The 26,630-nt window shown below is 42.9% G+C and overlaps 1 protein-coding gene across 1 annotated transcript; it reads left to right on the top strand.

Moving 5' to 3' along the window:
- Window positions 1–1,628: 1,628 nt before the first annotated feature.
- On the top strand, window positions 1,629–22,428 carry LOC105538345 (cytochrome c oxidase subunit 7A-related protein, mitochondrial). Its single transcript, XM_011978189.1, has 4 exons — window positions 1,629–1,769; window positions 8,633–9,384; window positions 19,558–19,689; window positions 21,558–22,428. The coding sequence occupies exons 2-4, from the start codon at window positions 9,313–9,315 to the stop codon at window positions 21,696–21,698; spliced, it is 345 nt and encodes a 114-aa protein (XP_011833579.1). The 5' UTR covers window positions 1,629–1,769; window positions 8,633–9,312; the 3' UTR covers window positions 21,699–22,428.
- Window positions 22,429–26,630: the final 4,202 nt, after the last annotated feature.

Genomic DNA, 26,630 nt, shown 5'->3' with positions numbered 1-26,630 from the left:
TTTGAGATGGAGTCTCACTCTGTTGCCAGGCTGGAGGGCAGTGGCGTGATCTCGGCTCACTGCAACCTCCGCCTCCTGGGTTCAAGTGATTCTCCCGCCTCAGCCTCCTGAGTAGCTGGGACTACAGGCGCCCGCCACCACATGCAGCTAATTTTTTGTATTTTTAGTAGAGATGGGGTTTCACTATGTTAGCCAGGATGGTCTCTATCTCCTGATCTCGTGATCCACCCGCCTCATCCTCCCAAAGTACTGGGATTACAGGCATGAACCACCGCGCCCGGCCTCCCGATGATTTTGTAAGTCAGAGGTCTGCAAGGCCAGGAGATGGTATAAGTGTCTGATGGCAGCAGATCAGCCTCTGGCCTCCTTCCGCCAACTGCCTCACTGTTCCAGGGCCACTGCTGCCGTCCCCTCCTAACTGCCCCAGTTTCACCCACCCTAGCACCCTTTCACCTGACTCTTCCCATTTTCCCTGGGGACCATCCCCTTATGGGGAGGACAGTGTCAAAACTGAGCAGCCTGCAGAGGCCCGGCCCCGTAAGGGCGTGGTAGCAAAGTTCCATTTGTGCCCATGATGGGTGCTGAACAGCTGCAGGCCTCCAGTGGCTGTCAACTCATGTGACATGTGATGTCAGCAAGGGAATTTAACGGAAATAGATTGGAAAGAAATTCCTTCCTACAATATTTGCAATCAATATAAACATAGGTTTGGTCTTTTTTGCTTTGTTTTTAATTCTGAGGTGCAAAATCCTCACCAAGAGTTATTCTTCTTGCATCATTTAACTTAGAATCCTACCCGGCTACTCACCCTGAAGCTTGCAGGATACATGACACTTTTACAACCCACCGGAAATGAAGTGCTAGTTGACTGACAGCATTTCTCTTAGAAGAGTCTATACCACCCCTCCCCCAGCTCTCTAATTTGATCAGCTCCTAGAGTGTACTTAGCTGGAGATGGACAGCCCCTGGCAGTCCCAGAGCCTGAAGAAAGTAGGCCTGGTAACCTGGTTTGGATTGCTGTGGTTAAGACCTTGTCCTCCACACTAAGTGTTGGCTGGGCAGGCTTTCAGAACAAAAGGCAAAGTGCCTCTTGTGGAGACCTGCAAGACCCTCCCGGGGAAGGCATGATTTGAAGGCCTATGGCATCCACTGGGTCTCCTAGGTCTTCTGCAGGACCAGCTCTGTCCTTGCTGGGGAAGTTTCCTTGGTGCCTGTTTGTGTTGGGGGTAAAGCCTGAAAAGCACCATGTACAGGCAGTCTCATTAGCCTACTGAAAAGCAATAATACTCCATTGTTTGTGGAAGAATCCTTTGCAATTAGAGCAAGCAGAGGAGAAATTATTAGGGAGCTAAGTTATTAAATCTGTTCCATGGAACATTAAAAACAAAAAACAAAAAACAAAAAAAACCCCAAGCTCATTTTCCTGAGAGAAAATTTAATGCAATCTCTCCCTCTTTTAAAGCCACCTGATGCCACCATGTTAGGCCTGTAGCAGCAAGCTGATGCCCAAAAAGGAGGACATCACGGTGCTATGCCACAGAGAACAAGGCTGGGGCGTGTGCCAAGCAGGACAATGCAGGGAAGCCAAACACAGTGGGAGAAAACACAATAAAGTGAGACCCACCCGGATGGTAAACACAGCAGCAGAGCTACACACATACTTCCCTTCTGGGAGCAGTGGGGAAAGCAGCCAGCGAGGTCAGGAGATAGATGGAAACTGCTGGGGATGTGGGAAGCCTGGGGCACTAACTGGAGTTGTTATTGCCTTGGTAAGTCTAAGAGCTACCATTTACTGGGTGCTTACTATGTGCCAAGGTTGGGGTCTACTGGAGAAGAGGACTGAAAGATTTGGCCAAATCCTACTCCATCCAGTCTGCCCAGTTGCTACAACTACTAGTAATAACAGTAACTGCTGCAGTTTAATGAGTGCTATTACGTCCTAGGCATTCATATGAATAAACTCAATCCTTACAAAGTAGGTATTATTCCCATTTTATAGATAAAGAAACTGAGGCTCAGTGAAGAATCTTGTGGCAGATACATAAGCCACTAATTAAATACTGCTGATAATTGGCATCACAAGAACTTTCAATTCACTGGGTTAACAAGGTCCTCATTGCACAATGGTGGAAAAAGGAAAGTGATTTTTATGATTAGGGAACAGTTGTGAGCTTTTTAAACAATACACACTGTTCATATTCAACTGTTACCTGTGTTACTCATATTACTAAATCATTTATTTTGACTGACTAAATGGAATTGCTTTAGAGAGACACTTAATGTAACCCATTCTTTAAATTTACAGAGATTTTTGTAATGCTCTCAACGTTTCTTTTTAGTGGGTGTGGGAGAGCTGGGGACAGGAAGGAAGGTGGGGTGTTAAAAGGCAAACATAGAAAAGATTCTTCATAAAAAAAGAAAACACATCTAGAAATGATTGCTCCATAAACAAAACATGAGTGCACACAGCAATTTCATGTTCTTGTTCCACCCACTCGGTTGTTCTTAATGATTCAAGAACAGAACTGCCTGGGCAGATTTACAGGCTCTGCGTTCCTGACATCTGTGCCGAAACAAGGCTATGTGTGTTACAGAGTGCTCGCTTCTTCCCAGGGGGAGAAAACACAAACACCTTGATTTGATTTTTACCTTTGCCATGGTTTAAATTAAAATAGATGTGGTTGTTCTCCAATATGCATCTGTGGGCTGTTAGGGTATAGGAGTGGTGCCAGGGAAGAGGACACGGTAGCCTTGCAGTTTGGGGGTGGAAGAGATGTGAGGATCATACAATGAAACGCCAGCAATCCTGTCTGCATTGGGCTCTCCCTGCTGTCAGAAAGCTGAGCTTCAGCATAAGTCTTTTGCTGGAAACCTTTGGGTTGATTGGAATTGCTTTTCAGCAAATTTCTCCCCTGGCTCAGAGTGCCAATCGGTGATCACTGGAGGGCACAGCCATGCTAAGGGCAGGCATGTGGCTGGAAGTTCCAGGCCCAGGGCCAGTGCCCCTTGACTTGGGCTTTCCAAGTTTCTCAGTTGTGCTTTTGAGAATGTCATACCCTCTCCACTTCCCTTTCTTTTAAGGAGGAGATTTGCCTTCCATTAGATACTTTTCACTGATTGATAACTTCCTCCTAGCTTTTTTTTTTTTCTCTATAGGTTTTGTTTCCTAGACTACAGACCTGTCCATTTCTCGAAAGAAGACCCAGGCTGACTTCCCCAGCCCTCCTCCCCAAGTTAGCCATTTTGGAATCACTTGGCAGGCTGTGCCCAGGCACTAGTGGACACACGCTGGTACCTTTGCTACATGGTAATATGTGGCTAATCCTCTGATTTAGAACATCATTTCACCTCTGAGACTCAGAAGGGGGAAGTAACTTATTCAAGGTAACTGAGCTTATCAGTAGGAAGATCTGGGATCCAGACCCAGGTTAGTCAGGTACAGCCTGTGTTCTCGTCACCCTCTTCAGAAGGCGATCTTAGGGCTATGACTTTCAGTTTCTATGGAGCAGAAACTAAAGAAATGCCAAATCTCCACCATCTGAGAATCTGAGGAGAAAGGGGAAGCAAGTGAAATTATGTATTTGGCATTTGGAAGTGATCTGATTTTTAAATTTAATGCAATGCTAAAAGATTGGCTGGTATTTTAGTGGGATACCCAACTCCTCTCTTTGGTCTTCAAGTTTTACACAGATTCCTTATCTTTGGTGGCTGTTTTCATACCAGGATCCACCTGACAGCTCTAGTCTGACTGTCTCACAGCCTTAACTAATAGTTACTACTTCTGGGGAAAGGAGACTGAAGAGGAAAGAGCAAGAGAGAGAGAAAGGGAAGGGGGCTGGGGAAATGGAAAGATTTGTAGATTACAATTTTGATTATAACTAGCTAACTTTATACAAACATAAACTAGACTCAAAACTCTAATGCTTTACGTCATGCTAAATTAAATTTTGGCCTATATCAGTGACTAGAGATCCAGTTTTACTATTTTTACAAAATGTATTTCCTATATAGACTTCCAGGTATTTACATATTTTCTTTAAGCTTTTTCAGTACACACCATCTTATTTAATCCTTGCAATCACCCTGTAAACTGAAAATTTTATCCTGTGGCTAAGAGAGGTTAAGGAACTAGCCAAAGGTCATAAATCTAGTGCAGGGTTGGAATCTGGACATCCTGACCTTCAATGGCTAGCAGAGCACCCTATGTTTTTGTTGTTTGGAGACAGGGTCTTATTCTGTCACCCAGGCTGCAGTGCAATGGCACGATCTGGGCTCACTGCAGCCTCAACCTCCTGGGCTCAGGTGATCCTCCCACATTAGCCTCCCAAGTAGCTGGGACTGCAGGTGTGTGATCACGCCCGACTAATTTTTGTATTTTTTTCTTAGAGACGGGGTTTCACCATGTTGCCCAGGCTGGTCTCGAACTGCTGGATTCAAGTGATCCACTGGTCTTGGCCTCCGAAAATGCTGGAATTACAGGTGTGAGCCACCACACCCAGCCCACGCCTTGCTTTGATACTGAATAGATTCAGCAGCTTTTCTACGGACAAAAAATTCTACTCCCTCAAAAGAAAATGATCCATTGACATTAGCCTCCTTAAGACCCAGGTGTGGTTCTTAATCTTCTTTCCCACTTGATCACTAATTTCCACGGCTGTCTGGGCACTGATGTAAGTAACTACCCAGAGTGGTTGCTCATTTCTCACAGCAATGTGTGGAGGTGATGTGTTTGTTCTTATTCATTTGTTCATTCATTCATTTTTTTTCTCCAACAGCCCTAGGAAGAAGAACCACTATAGTGTTAACTGTAATGGGCAGAATGGCCCTTGAGTCACCCTTCCTGTGGCCTAACACTTGGGCACTGTCACTTAAGAGGCCCCTCATGTCTACTCAGGGGGTGATTAAAGAACATTCTAAATTACCTGGTAATTTGGGGGTGTAAATACATGAAAGCATGTTTAAAATTCTAATTTGTATGTTTTTGGTGGACTTTGTGTAGTTTCTTTTTTTTGGGTGACGAAGTTTTGTTCTTGTCACCCAGGCTGAAGTGCAGTGGCATGATCGGGGCTCACTGCAACCTCTAACTCTTGGGTTCAAGCAATTCTTCTGACTCAGCCTCCCCTGTAGTTGGAATTACAGACGCATGCCACCATGTCCGGCTAATTTTTGTATTTGTAGTAGAGATGGGGTTTCGCCATGTTTGTAAGGTTGGTCTCGAACTCCTGATGTCAGGTGATCCACCCACCTTGGCCTCCCAAAGTGCTGGGATTACAGGTGTGAGCCACCATTCCCAGCCGAGTTTGTGTTATTTCTGTGTGTGTATGTGGGCTTACAGAACTCATGTATGCTCACTGTGAAATATTTCAACACTGCAGATGTATGTGAGGTAGAGAGTGGGAATCCTCAATGATGAGAAACCACCACCCATCCCCCAAACTGGAGGCCACTGCTAATCCTTTCATTCTATGCATAAGACAACACTGTGTGTACTGTAATTTTACAGATGATGTCAATGTAAAATAGCATGAATCTGGCTCTGGATCTCAACTTTTTTCTATGCATAATTAAGTGTATTTAAAATGATTTAAAATAAATTATGAGTCATACCTCAGCCTTTCTTAACCAGTGAGATGAAATGTGATGTGTCAAAATTGAGTTAAATCCATATTCTCCGTGGATGTGCTTTTGACTTGCACATAAGGAAAAGCAGGCAGGCAAAAGTGAGGCAGTTTCACACACTGTATTGACATTCAACAACGAGAAGGTCAGAGTAGGGAGTTGATGTCAATATGTTCATCCCGTACTGCAATAAAGCTGTCCCGGCAACTGCAATCCCAGCTGCCATTTTCCCTCCTTTGGGTGAGAAATGAGCCATTCAGACCCTCAGCTCTTTAGCTATGAAAACACCATGCTTTAAGAAAGATTTGGTTTTCAATATCAATATAATCTAGGTTTCAGGTTTGGAAGATGAAATTTCCACACCAGATACGGCTTTATTTGACAAAAAACAGTAAGAGATGACAGCTGAGATTTCTGCCACATGAAAATTACCGAATAATTGCATGGCAGGTGTCATCATTATGAATATCATAAAGTGAGTTTAGCACTCCATTTTGCTTTCCAGTATTTTACTGGGGATGCTTTTCTTAGGGTTATCACTAGCAGTTTTAAATGTTGGGAAAAATGTAAAAACACAGTAAACATAAACAACAATGGAAAAGGTAACACTTCACGATAACATTGCCCTATGTATGTTCCATTTTCTCTCAGGGAAACTACCCTAGAATGGGCAGAATCCTTCCAAAACAGGAGCCCGCCATGACCTCAACTCCTACAGGCCGACATGTTTTAATTCTGCCAGACCCACTAAGTGTCAATTTTTAAAAAGTCGGGTTTGGAAAAAATGAGAGAATTTAAAAAATTAACAACTATTTCACAGTTGGTTCCTATCTCTCCTCAGTATTACCCAATTTATATTTTATGTTGGATTTCCATTCATTCCCCAAGCGCTTTCACAGAGCGGCCTGCCAGAGGCCGTTAGCACACACCCTTCACAAATGGAGAAGCAGCGGTATTCAGATTCACCAGGAGCTGGACTGGCATTTGCACTCACTCAGTTCACTTGGTGGCTGGCAAGCTTCTCTGCACTCTGAGTCGTGGTCACTTCCCTTCAGAATAGAATGTGGGGAACAACCTGAAGGGATTGTGATAAAAAAAGATTGTCTTTGATGTTGGGTGGGATATGCAAATCTGAATGAGAATAGGGTGCCTCAGTACTGTCAGAGTGTGCTGTGTTTTATTTGGGAAACGAGACAAAATCTTCCCATGATCAGCCATTCCATGTGACATCCCAACCCACACTCCGCTACTGACATTTTATCTCCCACTGAACAGCCCGGCTGTTGTAACATTTTCAGGATTCTTAATTTATGTCTTGCAGGATCTAAAATCAGATGGCAGGAACTTTAAGAAAATAACCAGTGTTGACAGGCACCTTATAAAAGAAGCTGGTACACCTTAGTGCTGCTAAAAGTTCGAGAATATTCTTTAGTTTCTTCTTCCAAAATATGTCCAGAAGTCAGTGGGATGGAGACAGTAGCTGTCTGAAATCATTTAATTTCTCTTTTCAATCTAAACTCTACAAAAGACTTTTCTTTCACTCAGTATTTGCTAGCACCTGGGACTCAAGAAGGCTAATATCAATGGATCATTTTCTTTTGAGGTAGTCAAACTTTTTGTCTGTAGAAAAATCTTCCTGAATCTATTCAGTATCAAAACATGGGATGGGCCTGGCACCGTGGCTCACGCCTGTAATCCCAGCACTTTGGGAGTCTGAGTTCGGCAGATCACTTGAGCCCAGAGAGTTTGGGACCAGCCTGGGAAACGTGAAACCCCAGCTCTACTAAAATACAAAAAATTAGCCAGGCATGGTGGCACGCACCTGTGGTTCCAGCTACCCTGGAGACTGAGGTAGGAGAATCACCTGAGCCTGGGAAGTCAAAGCTGCAATGAGCCGAGATCACAACCCTGCACTCCAGCCTGGATGACAGAGTGAGACCCTCTTTCAAAATAAAAATAAATAAATAAATAAATAAATAAATAAATAAATAAATAGGAAATCACTAGTCCCAAACCACTTATCCTTGGAGAAATAAGGACATAAACCCAAATCGCATGTTCTTTCCATTATATCACAATGCTGCTTTGTAAAAGTGGCAACTTTGGGCTGGCTTACATGAATCCGCTGAAACCTTTACAACGTATTGGCAGTGCTGCATACTTGGGGCTCTTGAACTTAGGCCTGCAACCAGGATGCTGGTGTACACCCTCACCTGGAGTGCTCAGCTTTGATCCTCCTTTTTTCAGAATGGCTTCATATCTATTTATTTGTAGCATAGTGCTTAACAGTAGGAAGTCTTGAGCCAAATGCCTAGCTTTGCCACTTACCCCTGACCTGAGCAAGTTACTTAGCTTCTTCAGGAGTCATTTTCCTGTATTGTAAATGGAGATGAGAATAGCACTTACCTTATAGGATTGTTGTGAAGATATAAATGAGTTTAGGAAAATACTCTATATAGGTCTGTTAGTATCATCCATTAATTTGCAACATGATTTCATAAATGCATCTAGAATATGCCTGTGTAAACCTATGGTTAGATGATGAAGCTAAGAAAAGCCCTGGTCCATCCCTGGAGAGTAAGAAACTAGTATACTCCTTTTACACGGTACCTTGCACACAGCACAGGCTTAACAGACATATTTAAATTGAACTGAAGCGAATGCTACTAGAACTGAAAGCGGTAGTTCCAGATCTTTCAGGCTCAAGGTCCAGATTTTACAAGTGTTTCTGATCACCCTCCTCCTACCTCATTTATCGCAAAGAGCGGAGGCCAGGAAAAGGATGAATAACCAATGACCTTAAAACCCAGGTGAGAGTAAAAACCAGTTCTGATAAACTGTGTGACATTTACATCCTGGTACCTGAGCTTTAGGTCACTCTGCATGTGTAATTCCTCTGCACAAAGCCCAGGAGGCTACTTTTATATTATTGGGGCAAATCTCCCAACAGCCCTCGGTACTAAACAGCCTTCAGCAGGTGCTTCCAAATTTTCTTATTTGCTTCAACTCCCAGGTTGCCAGGGGAAGCTTGGCGACAGGTCTATACTCCTGGGCAGACTGAGTAACAGCAGGATACTTCAAGAGGTGCCCTAGGTCGGAAGGAAATAAATGAGACTACGATCAAGTAAAGTTTGGTAAAGGAAGAGACGCCTTCACCCCGACGACCAGGCGGTGGCTCCGCAGCACAGACTCTCTCCGCTGGTGGAGTTCCCACCCGGCCTCGATATAGTCCCGCCCCTACCCAGACCACGCCCACCAATCACCGCCCTCTCCCTCCCAGGCCCCGCCTAGAGCCGGCCCCTCTTAGAGACTGCCGCCCACCTGACTCCGACACTGCCGGGCTTAGTACGCCGGGCTTAGTGCGCGAGGCGCTTGCGCATTTCTTGAGTTGTCGTGGCACTGCCCAAATCTAAATGGGGTAAAGAGGGAACTTCATATTTCCTACAGACTCCGCCACAGTGGCTTTTCGTGCTCTCTCAGAGCTAGTTTTGCCTTTCGTGATCCTGAGAACCCTGGCTTTTGGTTCCCCAATGCGGCTTAAGAGAACAGGTTTTAAGTTAGGCGATCTTCGGGCAGCCCTAGTCCCGGCACCGGGTCCTTGCGCTGACTCTTGGGACCACAGCCTGGGAGGCGGGGTCCTTCTCTGGGGCGGTCGCGTTGGCAGCGCGTGCAGGAAGCCGGACTCTGGGCGTCATGTACTACAAATTTAGTGGCTTCACGCAGAAGTTGGCGGGAGCGTGGGCTTCGGAGGCTTATAGCCCGCAGGTACGAGTGGCGCCTAGCCAGCTCGGACATGAGAAGTGGCAGCCCGAGCCTCGGCGACAAACAGTCGCGGCGTTGGAGCCAGGAGAGGCTTCTGCCCGCTGTCGAGTTCGTTTCTGTTCTCCTTGCACCTTCCGGGGCCTTTCCACACCAGCGTACGGTGGTCACTGAGGCTTCTCTTTGTGTACCTGCTCACCTGGAGGGGCTGGCCTGGCGTGGAAGTTTGGTCTGGCACACTGCAGGGGTCAAGGTGACCCCTGGGGTCACTTGTCTAAAAGGGATGGTTTGGGGGAGTCCCCAGTGTGACCCGAGTCAGAGGTTCGGCCTTCTCCCTCTCTTTGAAGACATCTGGCTTTCGGCCTCCCTGTCGTTTCTTTGTCACCTCCTGCCACAGCCCCATAGGCAGCCTAACTTGAGCACGAGATTAGAGAGCGGGGATAAAGGCTTTTAGGGAAACCGTGGGGCAGGGGGTTGGGGGGCTGTGATCTGGGTTAGGAGATTTAACAGGTTACTTAACACGTTCAGGGAGGGAAGTTGCATGCAGCGAGGTTACACTTTCCCGATTGTGAAATGTTTGACAGATGCTCATTGTTTGGGTAGTCTGAAAAGTATTCCATTTCACGCAGGTTCTGCCAATTGGAGTTTGAGTCTCCATGTGTTGTGGGTAAACGAGGGATTTTAGAGTCCCAGACGTGCCTTTTCAAATCATGGCGTTTTCCGCTTTAATTGTGTGACCTTAGCCAAGTTACTTAATTTATTGTGAACTCAGCTTCATCCAGGGCGGCGTTAGTACACTTTAAATGAGGTGTGTCAAGTGACCAACAGTTTGGGCAGGTGGTTGGTTCTGAGTAAGTGTGAACCGTTCATCAGAAGCTGTCTGAGACAGTATATTCCCTCCTCATCCTCCTAGAGAAGTGTGGGAAGGGTCGGTGAGATACGCAGTTAGACTGCAGTAGTAAGGGACCCAGGTGGGGTGTAAAGGATACTCCTTTACTGTTGCTTCATTCTCCTTTTTCTGTGGGACACTGCAACTTGCCCCAAGAGGCAGATGTTTAAGAAAGATGTGAGACGTGGTACTATAGCTCACGCCTGTAAATCACAGCACTTTGGGAGACTGAGACGGCAGGGTCGCTTGAGCCCAGGAGTTTGAGATCACCTGGGGCAACATAGTGAGACCCTGTCTTTAAAAACAAAAACTAAAAAGCAGAATGATTCTAATCTAGGATAGGAAGGGCAAGTTTTTGTTGTTGTTGTTGTTGTTGTTTTGCGGGAGTTAATGGGGGAGTTGCGGTGGGAACGGAAAGGAAGAGTTTAGGGTTTATAAATGTTGAGCTTGTGATATGTCATGCTTGGTAGCAGCTAGATTTTTGAATATGGAGTTTAATAAAGTTAGATGTCTTCAGCCCATAGGTGGTAGAATCTGGTGGGTAAATTACCCAGGAAGTTTGTAGGGAAGAAAGGTTGGATCATAGTTAAGAGTACAGAAGCATGAAGGGAGGGTGGAGAAGGAAAATGTGTTTAAAGAATAGACCGGGTGAGTAGGGAAACCAGTGTGGTGTCACCGAAATCAGATTGGTAATGACTTGTAAGGAAGGAACAGTCAGCAGTGTTACACTTCTTTTACAGATTATGTGGGGAAATGACCATTTCTATCATCTGCTCCTATAAAGCGTATTCTTCAGTGTATGGTTCTTAAATGTTACAGTTTGATGAGTTTGGACAAACTCACACGCGCTGTATAACCACACCCCCCTCAATATACAGAATGTTACATCATCCCAGGAAGTTCCCTTGTACCCTCTGTCAATCCCTGTCACCTTCCTATTCTGACTTTTATCATCATAAATAGATAGTTTTCCCCTTTTTTGGACTTCATGTAAATGGAAGCAGCTCTCACCCAGGCTGGAGTGTAATGGCACAGTCATAGTTCACTGTAGACTTTCATTCCTGGGCTCAAGTAATAGTCCTCCTTTCGCCTCTGAAAATGCTGGGATTACAGATGTGAGCCACCATGTCTGGCTGCTAGCCTATTTAAATATTTTTGAGGTTAGTCCGTGTTGTACGTATCAGTAGTTAATCCTTTTATCCTCTTATTCTTCTGTAGGGTTTCATTTTATAAATATATCACAGTTTATTCTGTTGGTGGTGGTAGATGTTCTTTTATTTTTAAAAAATATTTTTTGAGGCAGGCTCTTGCTGTGTTGCACAGTCTGATCTTGAACTTTTGGGCTCAGACAGTCCTCTCACCTCAGCCCCCTGAGTGACTGGGGTTACAGATGTGTACCACCACACCTGGTTTATGTTCTTTTAATATATCTTTAGCCTAATCTAGGTTTTGTTGCTTAGTAAGAAAAAAGTAAATTTTTCGACTAAAAACTGGCGTATTGTAATAAAATGGGCACTCAGCAGAGATGACCTTGAGATGAGTTTGATATAGATAGGGCTTTCAGATTTCTAGTACCTCTCCTCGTGAATCGTGTTTCTCTTGAGAATTTGAACTTCTTTAGTTACTTAAAGATGCCTCAAACTATGTTGAAAAGAAGTGATATTGTGTAGGCTTTATATGAACTGTAAATTTCTGAGTGATTGTGACAGGGGCCCTCCCAACTAGGTGCTCTGAGTTTGGTAATTAGGAGTATTTCAGCTTTTTCCTTTCCTGGAAATATATAATGAAGATGTTTGTAACTTTTAGTAGTAAGTAAAGTGAATAATTTACCATGCATTAAATAACATAACATGGAAAAGGTGGTTCAGTAACAATTGCACAGATAGAGATTTGTAAGTCAGCTTGACGGCGAGTGGTTGGTGGGATAGCGTTTTCCGTTGGTTGAAAAGCGTCTTCCTTATCTTTCTCTGAACTGCGTCAACAATAAATTGAGACCAATAAGCACATGAACATGTTTAACATCTTTAGTTATTAGAGAAGAGCAAATCACAACCACAGTGAGATACCATTTAATATCCACCAGAATGCCTAGAATCAAAAAGACAGACGATAACAACTATTGGTGAGGATGTAGAGAAACATTTGTGGTGGGATGGTGGGAATGGTAAAATGACGCAGCCACTTTGGAAAACAGTTTGGCAGTTTGTTAAAAAGGAAATATAATTTTACTATGTGATCTAGGAATTCCTCTCCCAGTTAAGATGGCAGAATGGTATTCTAGATAAAGGGAACTGTGAGAGTAACGGAAGGGAGGGGGTCTGGAGGAGAAGTGTTGAGTAGGTAAGTTTGACTGTGGAGGATGGAGGTAAATCATGAAGTGCCTAGGATGGTAGGACTTAATTTTGTGAGGCACGAGTAGGAAGTTACAGAGCAACTTGATGCAGAGTTGTGGTAGAGTTTGTCCTTTCAGATGAGACAGATGTTGGGGATGAGGAGGGAGGGCTTCAGGATGATTGGTGAATTGGTGCTTTTCACAGTGACAGGGAGTTCCTGAATGGGCTTATGAGTGAATTTTGGACATGATGAGTGTGCGGTGTCAGAAGGACACGGAGGTAGGTGGTGATGTCTAGCTTACAATCAGAAATAAATAGAGGTCAGGTGTGGTGGCTCACCCTGGTTCCCAGTGTTTTGGGAGGTGAGGGCAGGAGAATAGCTTGAGGCCAGGAGTTTGAGACCAGCCTCGGCAACACAGTGAGACCCCATCTCTACAAAAAAAATAAGAAAAATTAGCTGGGCATGGTGACACATACTTGTAGTCCTAGCTACTCAGGAGGCTGAGGTGGGAGGATCACTTGAGCCCAGGAGTTTGAGGCTGCAGTGAGCTGTGATCAATGCATTGCACTCCAACCTGGGTGACAGTGTGAGATCCTGTCTATAAACAAAACAAAACAAAAAGCCAAATGAATTGAGTCATTGCAGATTGAAACTGGTTTCCAGTCCTAAATCACAGTGAAAAGGTTCGTACATTTCTATCATTTAAAAATTAAAATTATGAGGAGTAATCCTCTTTTCTCTCCACCCTCGTCCCCAAACCTAAGAGGTAGAAGAAAAGGAAAATGTTACAACCAACTTTTAGAGGGAAAATCATTTTTACTTTTCTTTTTTTTTTTTTTTGAGACGGAGTCTGGCTCTGTGGTCCAGGCTGGAGTGCAGTGGTGCAATCTCAGCTCACTGCAAGCTCTGCCCCCTGGGTTCACACCATTCTCCTGCCTCAACCTCCTCAGTAGCTGGGACTACAGGTGCTCGCCACCACACCTGGCTAATTTTTTGTATTTTTATTAGAGACGAGGTTTCACCGTGTTAGCCAGGATGGTCTTGATCTCCTGACCTTGTGATCTGCCTGCCTCGGCCTCCCAAAGTGCTGGGATTACAGGCGTGAGCCACTGGGCCCGGCATGTTTACTTTTCTCTTTAAAAATTTGGAGCAATTGAAATAAACCAGGAAAAACTCAATTACTAAACGTGGTTAAGGTTGAATGGTTCTTAATTTTGGAGGTGGGCTTATTTAAGCAGCTAAGAGATTCAGTATTAAAAAGTAAAGTATGTGATTTTTCTTGATCTATGGTCCACTTATTTTTAATTTTATTTTGATACAGGGTCTCTGTCGTCCAGGCTGGAGTATAGTGGCATGATCATGGCTCACTACAGCCTTGACCACCTGGGCTCAAGTCATCTTCCCACCTCAGCTTCCTAAGTAGCTGGGACCACAGGTGTGCACCACTGTACCTGGCTAATTTTTTGATATTTTGTAGAAACAAAGTCTCAATATGTTGCCCAGGCTGATCTCAAACTCCTGAGTGAAGTGATTCTCCCACCTCAGCCTCTCAAAGCGGTGGGACCACAGGCATGAGCCATCACACCCGGCCTGTCCACTTATTTTAAGAACAGCTTTCAGTTATTTTCTTATTGCTGTGGGAATTGTGGATGCCCTGCCATCAAATACCAATTTATCAGACTTTGTTTTTGAGATACTGAAACCTACATTGTGGTGAAGCTATAGCCTTCTTTAGTTTATTTAAACATTCTGCCTGTATTTAGTGAATGTGCTTTCTCTGCCAGTTGCTTTTCTAAGTCTTGGAATATAGGAGCAGTGCGCAAGATGTGCCTAAATCCTGTGCTCATGGAGCTTCCGTTGTAGTGGGGGAGACACAGTAACCAAAGTAAAATGTAGTATGTTAGGTGGTGATAAGTGCTGTGGAGAAAAATAAAGAGAGTAAGTTGTTAGTAGGGCAAGGAGGAGGACATGCGGTTTTTGAAAGGCTAGTCAGAAAGATCTCACTGAGAAGATGGCTTATGGGGATGGGTAAAGACCTGAAGAACGTGAGGGTATAAGCCACGTGGATGCCTGGGGAAGAGCATTCTAGGCAGAGAGAACATGGCTGTGCTTGGGAGGTTTCAGGAGCTAGATCAGTGGGCTAGGGAGGAGGAGGGGAATGATAGAAGTGGGGCTAGGCTGGGGCGCAGTGGCTCGTGCCTGTAATCCCAGCTCTTTGGGTGGCTGAGGCTGGAGGATCTGCTTGAGCTAAGGAGTTTGAGACTAGCCAACATAGAGGAACTCTGTGTCTACAAAAAAAAATTTTTTTTTTTTTAATACAGTTTTGCTTTTGTTGCCCAGGCTGGAATGCAATGGTGCAATCTCGGCTCACCACAACCTCTGCCCCCTGGATTCAAGCAATTCTCCTGGCTCAGCCTCCTGAGTAGCTGGGATGACAGGCATGTGCCACCAAGCCCAGCTAATTTAGTAATTTTAGTAGAGAGAGTGTTTCTCCATGTTAGTCAGGCTGGTCTTGAACTCCCAACCTCAGGTGATCCCCCTGCCTTGGCTTCCCAAAGTGCTGGGATTACAGGTATGAGCCACCGCGCCCGGCCTACAATTTTTTAAAAAATTAGCTGGATGTGGTGGTGCACGCCTGACATCTCAGCTACTCAGGAGGTTGAAGTGGGTGGGTTCCTTAAGCCCGGGAGGCTGAGGCTACAGTGAGCTGTGATTGTACCACTACACTCCAGCCTGAATGACAGAGCAAGACCCTGTCTCAAAAAATAAAAAATAAGAGGGGCTAAGAAAGGGATGCACTTTGTAGAGCTCAGAAAGTCATCGTGAGAACTTTAGGGGTCACTCAGTGAGATAGGAGGCCTTTTGGAGGGTTTGAGCTGACTAGTGACATCCTGTGTTTTAATGAAATCATTGGTTGCTGTAATAAGAGTAGACTTCATGGCAGCAAATGAGTGGAAGCCGAGAGACCAATTGGGAGGCTGTTGTGGAAATCCAGGGGCTTAGACTCGAGTGTGAATTGGTGGAGGTAGGTGAGAAGTGGTCAGATTCTGAATATATTTTGAAGGTAGAGCCTCATACATTTACAGTGTATGAGGGAGAGGTGTCAATAATATTTCCAAGGTTTTGGCCAGGCGCGGAGGCTCACGCCTGTAATCCCAGCACTTTGCGAGGCCAAGGTGGGCAGATCACCTGAGGTGAGGAGTTCAAGACCAGCCTGACCAGTATGGTGAAACCCTGTCTCTACTAAAAATATAAAAATTAGCCGGGCGTGGTGGTACACACCTGTAGTCCCAGCTACATGGGAGGCTGAGGCAGGAGAATCGCTTGAACCCGGGAGGTGGAGGTTGCACTGAGCCAAGATGCGCTACTGCACTCTAGCTTGTATGATAGAGTGAGACTTTGTCTCAAAAAAATAAAAAGAATATGTCCAAGGTTTTGACCTGAGTGCCTGGAAGTTTGGCACTGTCGTCGTTGTGATGAGGAGGGACATGTTTGAGACTGACAGTTCTTGCAGTCTTGGAGTAGGCAGAGGTGAAGAGATTTACGCCGAATCCTCTCCTGTAGATAAAGCTTCCTGGTCATTTCCAATCTTGAGAAGCCTAGTGCTAGTGATCCAGCTGCCTTGAAACATTAGGAATGTTCACTACCTTTTCCTGTGGTACCAGAACAGCTAAGTTACCGATAGTATGGTGTAATAAAAACGTGAGTTTGAATCCCATCTTCCTTATGGGATCTCTGAGCATTGTTTTAATCAGCTGTAACATGGGCTAATCATAACTTATTTATAGGGTTGTTCTGAAGATTAAATTCAACAGAGTGAGACCCTGACTCAAAAATAAATAAATAAATAAATAAATAAATAAATAAATAAGTAAATAAATAAAATGAATTTGATAGTTACAAAGACTGTGGAAAGTTGAAAAACTTATTATTATAAACAAAAACAGAATGAGGCTGGGCTTGATGGCTCACACCTGTAATCCCAGCACTTTGAAGGCTCAGGTGGGAGGATCGCTGGAGCTGAGGAGTTCAAGACCGGCCTGGGCAACATAGCCAGACCCTGTCTACAAAAAACTAAAAATTTAGCCAAGTGTGGTGACGTTTTCCTGTAGTCCCAGATACTCAGGGGGCTGAGGCAGGAAGATCACTTGAGCCTGGGAATTGGAGGCTGCAGTGAGTCAGGATCATGCCACCGCACTCTAGCCTGAGTGACAAAGCAAGAGCCTGGCTCAAAAAGGAAGAAAGGCAGAATGGGCCGGGTGTGGTGGCTCACGCCTGTAATCCCAGCACTTTGGGAGGCCAAGGTTGGTGGATCACCTGAGGTCAGGAGTTCGAGACCAGCCTGGCCAACATGGCAAAACCCCATCTCTATGAAAAATACAAAAATTAGCTGGGCGTGGTGGCACATACCTGTAGTCCCAGCTACTTAGGAGGCTGAGACAGGAGAATGGCTTGAACGTGAGAGGTGGAGGTTGTTGTGAGCCGAGATTGCACCACTGCACTCCAGCCAGGGCAACAGAGCGAGACTCCGTCTCAAAAAAAAAAAAAAAGCAGAATGTAGGACTTTACACTGACTATTAAGTTATTAAACCTGAATAAACACTGGAGGCAAATTTACAATTTATAACAATTAATGGGATAAGACAATGAGATTATAGGTAACTTCAATTCTATAAATTTTTACAATATTATAAAGGGAAATATGGAATTAATTTAAAATTATGATGGTTGATATTCCTGTTTTCAGATGATACTGTTCAAAAACCTTGCTGTAGTTTTGAATCACTGCATGGTTGGACAAACAAATATAATCCCTTCAAAAATACTCTCACAGTAGTCCTGTTGAAACATGAATTTACTTTCAAACCATTTTTGTAGATCCTTGGTAGAAAGGGTTTTTACATTTTTGCGTTCAAGAAGAAATGGTTATTTCAAGGAGAAAATATGGTGAGCTCCCAGAATGATATAAAGGAGTATCTGACATTCTGTATCCAGTTCAAACCACGATCCTTGTTAGCCTTTTGATCTTGATCGCAGAGCCTCTGTTTGCCTCTCTGACTCCTCTGACGCTCTGTTTGGAGTGTGTTGTATTTCTGAATGTAGACCGACATCTTACTGACCAAACTTTCTCTTTAAATGGGCTGTTGTTTTTAAGAATAGTTGATGGGGGAGGGTGGGGTGTGAGTTGTGGAATACTTAAAAGCCAGGGCTCTGGACTTGAAAAAGGCGTGAGTTTGAAAACTTGACTCGCTTTTCACTATTTGATCTAAGGCAAGTTATTCTCTCTCCACTGTTTTCCTCTGAAAAATGGGAATAGTAATATCTTCATAGGGTTGCTGTCAGAATTAAGTGAGGTAATGCATATGAAATGTTTAACATAATACTGACACTTCATAAGGGTTAAATAGATATTAGCTACTGTTGGTTTATAACGTTAATATCCATGGTGGCTGAGATTGTGGCGATCTTATTTATTGTAGTGTAGAGTTAGTGATCAGTAATAAATGTTGAATGAATGAATACATTATTCTAGTGCAGAGTTAGTGATCAGTAATAAATGTTGAATGAATGAATACATTACAGAAAACAGGCCATGGTTCATTCCCATTTATTGTACTGTGTCAGAAGAAATAGAAGCCAAGTTTACTTTAATGCTTTATTTATTGACCTGTTCATCTAATGCTTGCCTGGTGGGAGTAGCATTGAGGTTTTCAATATCTAATCTTTATAATAGGCCCTGTCAATTATAAGTAAATTTAGATTTCTTTGAGACAAGAATCAGTGGACTGATGACTGTATTTGGGCAAGAGGTTTCCTTCTTTGTGAAAGGAAAAGGCTGGGTTTGAATTCTGCTTTCTGACTTTAAATTTTTATTTTTCTTAGTTAGAATTTAAATAAAAGGATGATTTTTATTGGCTTATAACTCTTAGCTCCTTATTTTAATTTACAGGTTATTTTGGATTACTGTATGTATTTGTCACTGTAGGTTTACTCCTTTAAGATTAAAAACACCAGAGCTCCCTCCCTTTTTTTTAAAGCAGCTTTATTGAGATATAATTTGCATAGCATACAATATGCCCATTTAAAGGGTACAATTTAGGGGTTTTTAGTGTATTCACAGATATATGCAACTACCACCACAGTTAATTTTAGAGCGTTTTTTATCACCTCAAAAGTATACCAATATACCTTTTAACTGTTACCTCCCTAGCTCCCAAGCCCCCACCTGAAGCAACCATTAACCTACCTTCTGTCTCTACGGTTCCCTCTTCTAGACTTTTCTATGAATGGCATCATACAGTATGTGGTCTTTGGGACTGGTTTCTTTGACCCAGCATAATGTTTTAGAGGCTTATCCATGTTGTAGCATGTATCAGTACTTCCTCCCCCTTCACCTTGTTTAAATTTTTACTATATGTGTTTTCAGTTATGGGTTTATTTATGCTGAAAAGTTCATTTCAAAAAATTTTTTGTTTTGATTTTGTGTTCTGGTCCTTGAAGGCAAGTATTGTTTGTTTGTTTAGTTTTGTTTTAAACCAGTAAGGCTGTTCCACGTTGAATATTTCTTTATTGTGTTGGGAAAAGTTTCTGAAGTTCGCTCTGGGGTTTAGACATTCCATGTTACTAGATTAGCTCATTTGGAAGAAAAAAGGGGCAGACAGATTCCTCATAAAAGCTAATGACAAGTTCATAACAGATTATAGATGTTTTACTGGTTTGCTAAGAAGATAAGACCCACCAGGTATTTCTGGAAGCTCAGACTGGGCCTTCGTTGTCGTCCCCCTGACCCTCACCCTCTCCCTGCAATAATAATGGCAAGGGGTTCTTGACAGGGTTTGCTCTGGGAAAGCTGGAGAGATTTTCTTTCTGTCTCATGGTTGATGGCTGCCTCCACTATTCCAGACAGTCTCCTCAGACATACTTTCAACTTGCCATTTTCCTTTTTTTCTCTACAGGGATTAAAGCCTGTGGTTTCCACAGAAGCACCACCTATCATATTTGCCACACCAACTAAACTGACCTCCGATTCCACAGTGTATGACTATGCTGGGAAAAACAGAGTTCCAGAGCTACAGAAGTTTTTCCAGGTGAGGGAAGATACTCTACAGCAGAGAAGCCTGTGAAATACATAGGCTTAAAAAATCCCTTATGAAACTAAATCTTAATCCAGTGTACTATCCAACCTCCTTCTTTTTTCTTTAAGTAGTATTCTCTTGATTTTAGTTTGAGCCATAAACGAATAGAACTTTATATAGGTAGATACTGATAAAAGAGGGGAGGGTGGTTAATTTCCTCATTAGTATTTAAGGGTATGAGGGTTTTGAAATGGCATGAATAGCTCTTGATCATTTATTGCATGGAAGAAGGAATAGCCTCTATAACTGAATAGCCTGTATAACTGAATAACCCAATATATATATTTGACTTTGTGACACATGTAGTGACTTGGCAGTGAGTTTTTTTCTAATTGTTCTTTGCTTGCTTGATATTAAAATTCACTGAGCTATTGCTGAAAGTAGAGGAGGTGCTTATGGGTTTGCGTATCAACAGAGAAGCCAGCATTGGAATTGAAAATATTATTAGAGTGAAACTACCTGCAAATGATTGAGAAGTTAGTGACCTGACCAGATCTTCGGTGCCATGGCAGTGCTTGCTACTGCTGTTGCTGTAAGGTAGCTTCTCCTCCTCAGAAGTAGTCCAGGTCCAGACCCATCTTGAGGATAGAGCACTTCTGTTTTGATTAGTTTAATCTCTTTTTATCTGATAAGTAAGGTTTGAGAGAGCATTTAGAATCTCAGGGTGCAGTGGGGAGGGATTTTGGACACTGCAAAATATGAGTTAAACAGGCCAGGTGCGGTGGCTCACTTCTGCAGTCCCAACACTTTGGGAGGCCAGGGTAGGAGGATTGCTTGATCAGCCTGGGCAGCATAACGAGACCCTGTCTCTACAAAAAACATTAGCTGAGTGTGTTGGCATGCATCTGTAACCCCAGCTACTCCAGAGGCCGAGGCGGGAGGATCACTTTAGCCCAGGATTTTGAGGCTGCAGTGAGCTATGATTGAGCCACTGCATTCCAGCCCGGGTAACAGAGTGAGACCCAGTCTCTGAGATGATGATGATGATGGTGATGATGATTATGATTTAAATATCTCATGGAATTTGATTATTAAATGGGTTTAACAGTGTAACGGAAAGAGGGCAGTTGAATCCCAAATGGACTTGAACCTTTTTATTGACATGAAGTACTCCAATCCCATCCACTTATAATCAGAAGCCAAACTAAATGGAGAACGTTTCTCGTGCCAGCACCTCTTTTTATCTGTTTTAACACAGAGCCTTACTCTGTCACCCAGGCCGGAGTGTAGTGGCACATTCACGGCCCACTCACGGCCCACTGCATCCTTGACCTCTTGGGCTCAAGTGATCCTCCCACCTCAGCTTCCCTAATAGCTGAGACCGCAGGCACACACCACCACACCTGACTAATTTTAGTTATTCTGTAGAGACAGGGTTTTGCCGTGTTGCCCAGGCTGGTCTTGAACTCCTGGGCTCAAGCCATCTGCCTGCCTCGGCCTCCCAAAGTGCTGGGATTACAGGTGTGAACCACTGCGCCCAGCCTCTCCTGCCTGCACTTCTTTTAGCTACTGGTTACCTTTGCCTTTTAAAAAATGCACCAATGCTCCAGTTAAGCAATATATGATAAATGTCTTAGACATTTGGAATCTTTTGCATACATGTTCCCTGAGGCAGCATTTTGGAGAATGACTTTGGATTTACAAGCTTTAGCTACATTTATAGGAACATCTACTAGCGTTCCATGGATTAGGGCTTTTCCCACTGTCACGTTTTGATGAATTACTTACAGAGTAGACAAATTTTTTTTTTTTTATTTAAAGAATAAAATTGTAAAATATTTTTCTTCTCAACCATGCTCTTGTTAATTCTTGCTTTCAAGAAAGCTGATGGTGTGCCCATCTACCTGAAACGAGGCCTGCCTGACCAAATGCTTTACCGGACCACCATGGCGCTGACTCTGGGAGGGACCATCTACTGCCTGATTGCCCTCTACATGGCTTCGCAGCCTAAAAACAAATGAGTTAGGCTGCAGAGGACTGGTTTGTTTTTTGGCATAAACCCTTTGAATTTCCTTTTTCATTGTTAAATTAAAAATTTTTTTTTTACTTGGATGGCTTAATATTTTTGCAAGAAAAATAGGAAGATATGAAGATGATGTTTTGGTTTGTTTATGAAATGCATATGACTTGTCAGAGCTCATTTGACAGTTGAAGCCATTGTTTAAAGAAATGGTGCTTTGCTCTGTGTTTGTGCTCCTGATTTCCCTGGAGGTTCTAGATGAAGGCTGCACACAGGCTTGTTAACGTCAGTCTGTGCTGAGGACCTCAGGGACTTGAGGGTGCATTTTTGAGCACGGGGTGCAGAAGACTTTCTGGATTTGGATGTGGCTGTGGAAAGAACACAGAAGCCAAGGTCATGTGCATGAAATGAGGGGTTTGAGTTAGTCGCCTCGGGGATTTTTCCCATTTTGCAGTAAAATGTTAAATTAATGTAGCCTGCCTCTATTCGTTGGACAGTTAATTTCAAAGGGTTATTTGCCTCATCTCCTATCGTCAGTGAAATCTTATGTGTAACTGTGTGTATTTATTCCACCATGGGAACAGAGAACACCTGTTTAGTGTTGCACTTTAGACTGGTGTCTGTTTTGTTAATGCAGCTGTGCCACAAATTCTCCTTTATCTTTTAAAAATGTTATAGCTTTAAATTATGATTTATTTTGACTGTGGAATAAATACATGAATGAAACATTTTAAGTTTGAAGTTCTTTGAATGACCTTTCAGAGTAATTTCAGAACACCAGCAGCATCTTAAACCTGAGTCTAATTTCTTTCTTGTTAATTAGGCACCAGATAATCTTTACAAAATGATTCCTAAAAGTCTCATAATAGGAGTCTTAATGGCATATTGATGATTACCGTATGGTTTTTTATAAAAACCTGCCTGCCCCTTAGTGAAATGTGCCTGTAACTGACAGTTCATTTAGACACTAATTTCCTTTGCTGTCATGATTGGTAGACTTCACTTACCTTATATTAATTTTGAAAAAAGGTGGAGTTTTATTATATATAAAGGAATGGTTTGTATCTTACCATAGCACAGAACAGTGACCTCTTGCTCAGGATAAAATATGGTGATTTGAAAATACTCAGTAGTAGCTATGCAGTGATATATATATGTGTGTGTGTGTGTGTGTGTGTGTGTGTGTGTGTGTGTGTGTGTGTGTGTGTGTGTATATTTATCTGTCTGCAAATCTAAATTTTATTCTCTGGTATTTCCCCCAAGTTTTTATTTTGAAAATTTTCAGACTACAGAAAGACTAAGCATAGTACAATATATACCTGTATATCCTTCACTTAGATCACCAGTTACCAATATATTCGCACCTTTGCTTTTTCTTGTTCTCTCACACAGGCACACACAATGCATACGTGCACACACACATAGATCTGGTTTTTGCTGAATCACTTAAGATTGTTATGGAATTATAAATCAGCCATAAATACTTCAGCAAGTATCTCCTGAGTAAGGACATGTGTTCCTTTATAACCAGAATCCAGTTGTCAGACTCAATAAAGTTAACATTTATCACAATACTATCATCCAATATATAGTTTACTTTCAAATTTCCCCAGTTGTTCTAATAATGAGTTCTTTATAGTTGTGTTTTAAAAAAAATAACAGCTTTATTGGAATATAATTTACATACTGTACAGTTCACCTAAAGTATACAATTCATTGGTTTTTACTGTATTTGGAGTTTTATAGCCACCACGAGAATCAATTTTAGAACACTTCTGTCACCCTAAAAAGAAACCCTGTACCGATTAGCAATCACTTGCCTTCCCTCCCCAACTCCCACCTCCCAGCCCAAAGCAAGCACTCATCTATTTTCAGTCTCTATGGATTTGTCTTTCCTGGACATTTCATATAAATATAATCATATGATGTGTGATGTATGTGACTGGCTTCTCTCAGTGTCATGTTTTTAAGGCTTATCCATGTTGTGGCATGAATTGATACTTTATTCTTTTTTATGGCTGAATAGTATTCAGTTGAATGGATATACCGCATTTTGTTTATCTACCATCTATGGATGGACATTTGAGTTCTTTCCACTTTGGGAATGTTATGAATAATGCTGCTGTGAGCAATAGTGAACAAATTTTTACGTGGACATACGTTTTCATTTCTCCTGGGTATCTACCTAGGAGTGGAATTCCTGCATCATATGATAACTCTGTTTAACATTTTGAGGAACTGCCAGACTGTTTCCAACTCAGTTGTACCATTTAACATTCTCACCAGCAGATGCAGTTCATTTTTGTTTTTGTTTTGGGTCCAGGATCCAGCCAAGGATCATACATTGCATTTAGTTATTGTGACTTTTTTTGTTTGTTTGAGATGGAGTCTCACTCTGTCTCCAGGCTGGAGAGCAGTGGCATGACCTCGGCTCACTGCAATCTCTGCCTCCCGCGTTCAAGCGATTCTCTTGAGTCAGCCTCCCAAGTAACTAGGACTACAGGTGCACACCACCATGTCCCGCTGATTGTTTGTATTTTTAGTAGAGATGGGGTTTCACCATGTTGGCCAGGATGGTCTCTATCTTCTGACCTTGTGATCCTCCCGCCTCAGCCTCCCAAAGTGCTGGGATTACAGGCGTGGGCCACCGCGCCTGGCATGTTGTGACTCTTCAGTCTCTTTTTATCCAGAATAGTCAGTCCCCAGTGCCCTTCCTAATAGTGACCTATTTGAAGAGTCCAGGTCAGTTGTTTTGTAGGACATTCCTCAACTTGGATTTGTCGGATTGTCTCATTGTGGTTTCAGGTTAAACATTTTTGTCAGGAGTTCTTTATAGGTGATACGGTGTCCTCATTATGTCAGGTGGTACTTGATACCAGCTTGTCCCATTATTGGTGATTTGAAGTTGTGTCTGCCAGATTTCTCCCTTGTCAAGTTGATACCCTTTCCCCTTTGCAATTAATAAGTAGCCTGAGGGGTGATATTTGAGACTGGGAATATCGTCTCCTCAGCAGTTTGCATTCTGTGTTCACTGGTCATTCTTGACTGAATTATTACTAAGGTGGTTGTAAAGTGATTTTTTCTGTTGTCATTCCTTCTACATTTTTGATATTTATTCTGTGAAGATGAGCCTTTAAAGAAATTTGACTGAATTTCCTAATTTGATGTATAATAAGCATCTCTGCCATTATTCATTTCAATGCTGAAATGTGGCTTCTGTGTTCTGTGAGCATCTCCTATTAGTCTTTGATCACCTCCCTACTTTGTGACAGACAAGATGGCTTCCATGCTGACCTTGTGTTTTCCTTACCTCAGTTTCCTCTGTTTATTATCAGGTATATTCTATGAATATATATACACGCTTTTTCTTTCTTTTTTTTGAGATGGAGTTTTGCTCTTGTTGCCAGGCTGGAGTGTAATGGCATCATCTCAGCTCAACACAACCTCTGCTTCCTGGGTTCAAGCAATTCTTCTGCCTCAGCCTCCCGAGTAGCTGGGATTACTGGCATGCGCCACCACAACTGGCTAATTTTGTATTTTTAGTAGAGACGGGGTTTCTCTGGGTTGGTCAGGCTGATCTTGAACTCCTGACCTCAGGTGATCCACCTGCCTTGGCGTCCCGAAGTGTTGGGATGACAGGTGTGAGCTACCATGCCCGGCGACGCATTTTCTTCGCCTGTTTTATTTTTGCCTAAATGGTAGTTCGTATACCTTCCAAATCTCACTTGTAGCTTAGAGGTTGTTCTGTTTCATTTTTCTACATTGGATTTTATTTTATGAATGTACCATAGTTTAGTCTCTTTTTGAAGGGTATTCAGTTTCACATTTTTTGTTTTTATAAATCTGACTTGAATGCATCATCTTTAGCTGTCATTTAACACAATGTTGGCTATATTTCTAGGACCATTTTTAGACGTGAGATTTAGTGGGTGAGGGGGATGTGCATTTTCCAATTTCAATAGTGCTAATTACTAAAAAAAATGGTGCTCGTTGACATTCCTATCTAGCAGCGTTGAGAGTGCGTGTTTCTCTTCACCTTTGTCTACATAAAATATTACCAAACTTTTTGATCTTTGCCAATCCTCTAAGTGATAACATTTCTTTGTGGTTTAAATTGCCTTACTAGGCCAGGCGCCATGACTCACACCTATAATCCCAGCATGCTGGGAGCCTGAGGTGGCAGACCACTTCAGCTCAGGAGTTCAAGACCAGCCTGGGCAACATGATGAAACGTCTCTACAAAAATACAAAAAGGGCTGAGGCAGGAGAATCGCCTGAGCCCAGGAGGTCAAGGCTGCAGTGAGCTGAGATTGTGCCCCTGCATTTCAGCCTGGGTGACAGGGCAAGAGCCAGTCTCTAAAGAATTTTAAAAAAAAGGTATTCTAGAGATAAATGGGCAAAGTACATGAATAGATAGCTCATAAAAAAAGGAAATACAACTTAGCTTTAAAAAGAATAAAACAAACATTTTTTAAAAAAAGATACTCAGCATCACTCATTATAATAAAAAGGTAATTTCATTTTTCTTTTTTTGAGACAGGGTCTCACTCTGTCGCCCAGACTGGAGTGCAGTGGCTCGGTATTGGCTCACTGTAGTCTTGACTCCCTGGGCTCAAGTGATCCACCTCACCCTCCTACGTAGTGGGTCTGTAGGCGCTGCTGCAACATGCTTTTGGTAGAGACGAGGTCTTGTTGCTGTGTTGCCCAGGCTGGTCTTGAACTCCTGGCCTCAAGCAGTCCTCCTGCCCTAGCCTCCCAAAGTGTTGGGATTACAGATGTGAGCCACTTGCCTGGCCCAGAGTACTTACTGATAATGCTGAATGTATTGGTCTATTGGGCTGACTTCCTCAGGGATAGTCTCTAGTGACTCCTGTCTGAGCCAAACCTCTTCTGATTGCAAGTTCCAGAAGTTCATTAAATCCAGCTGATACAG

Source organism: Mandrillus leucophaeus, unplaced genomic scaffold (assembly GCF_000951045.1).
Source record: "Mandrillus leucophaeus isolate KB7577 unplaced genomic scaffold, Mleu.le_1.0 Scaffold190, whole genome shotgun sequence".
Taxonomy (NCBI): Eukaryota; Metazoa; Chordata; class Mammalia; order Primates; family Cercopithecidae; genus Mandrillus; species Mandrillus leucophaeus.
Note: the sequence above shows the minus strand (reverse complement) of the source record. Positions and strands in the feature narration are given on the sequence as shown.

Bases quoted from the DNA above. Each gene is read 5' to 3' on its own strand.
- LOC105538345 (XM_011978189.1), top strand. From the start codon at position 9,313: ATGTACTACAAATTTAGTGGCTTCACGCAGAAGTTGGCGGGAGCGTGG. The intron at 9,385-19,557 runs GTACGAGTGGCG...TTTTCTCTACAG, and splicing joins CGGAGGCTTATAGCCCGCAG to GGATTAAAGCCTGTGGTTTC. The intron at 19,690-21,557 runs GTGAGGGAAGAT...CTTGCTTTCAAG, and splicing joins AGCTACAGAAGTTTTTCCAG to AAAGCTGATGGTGTGCCCAT.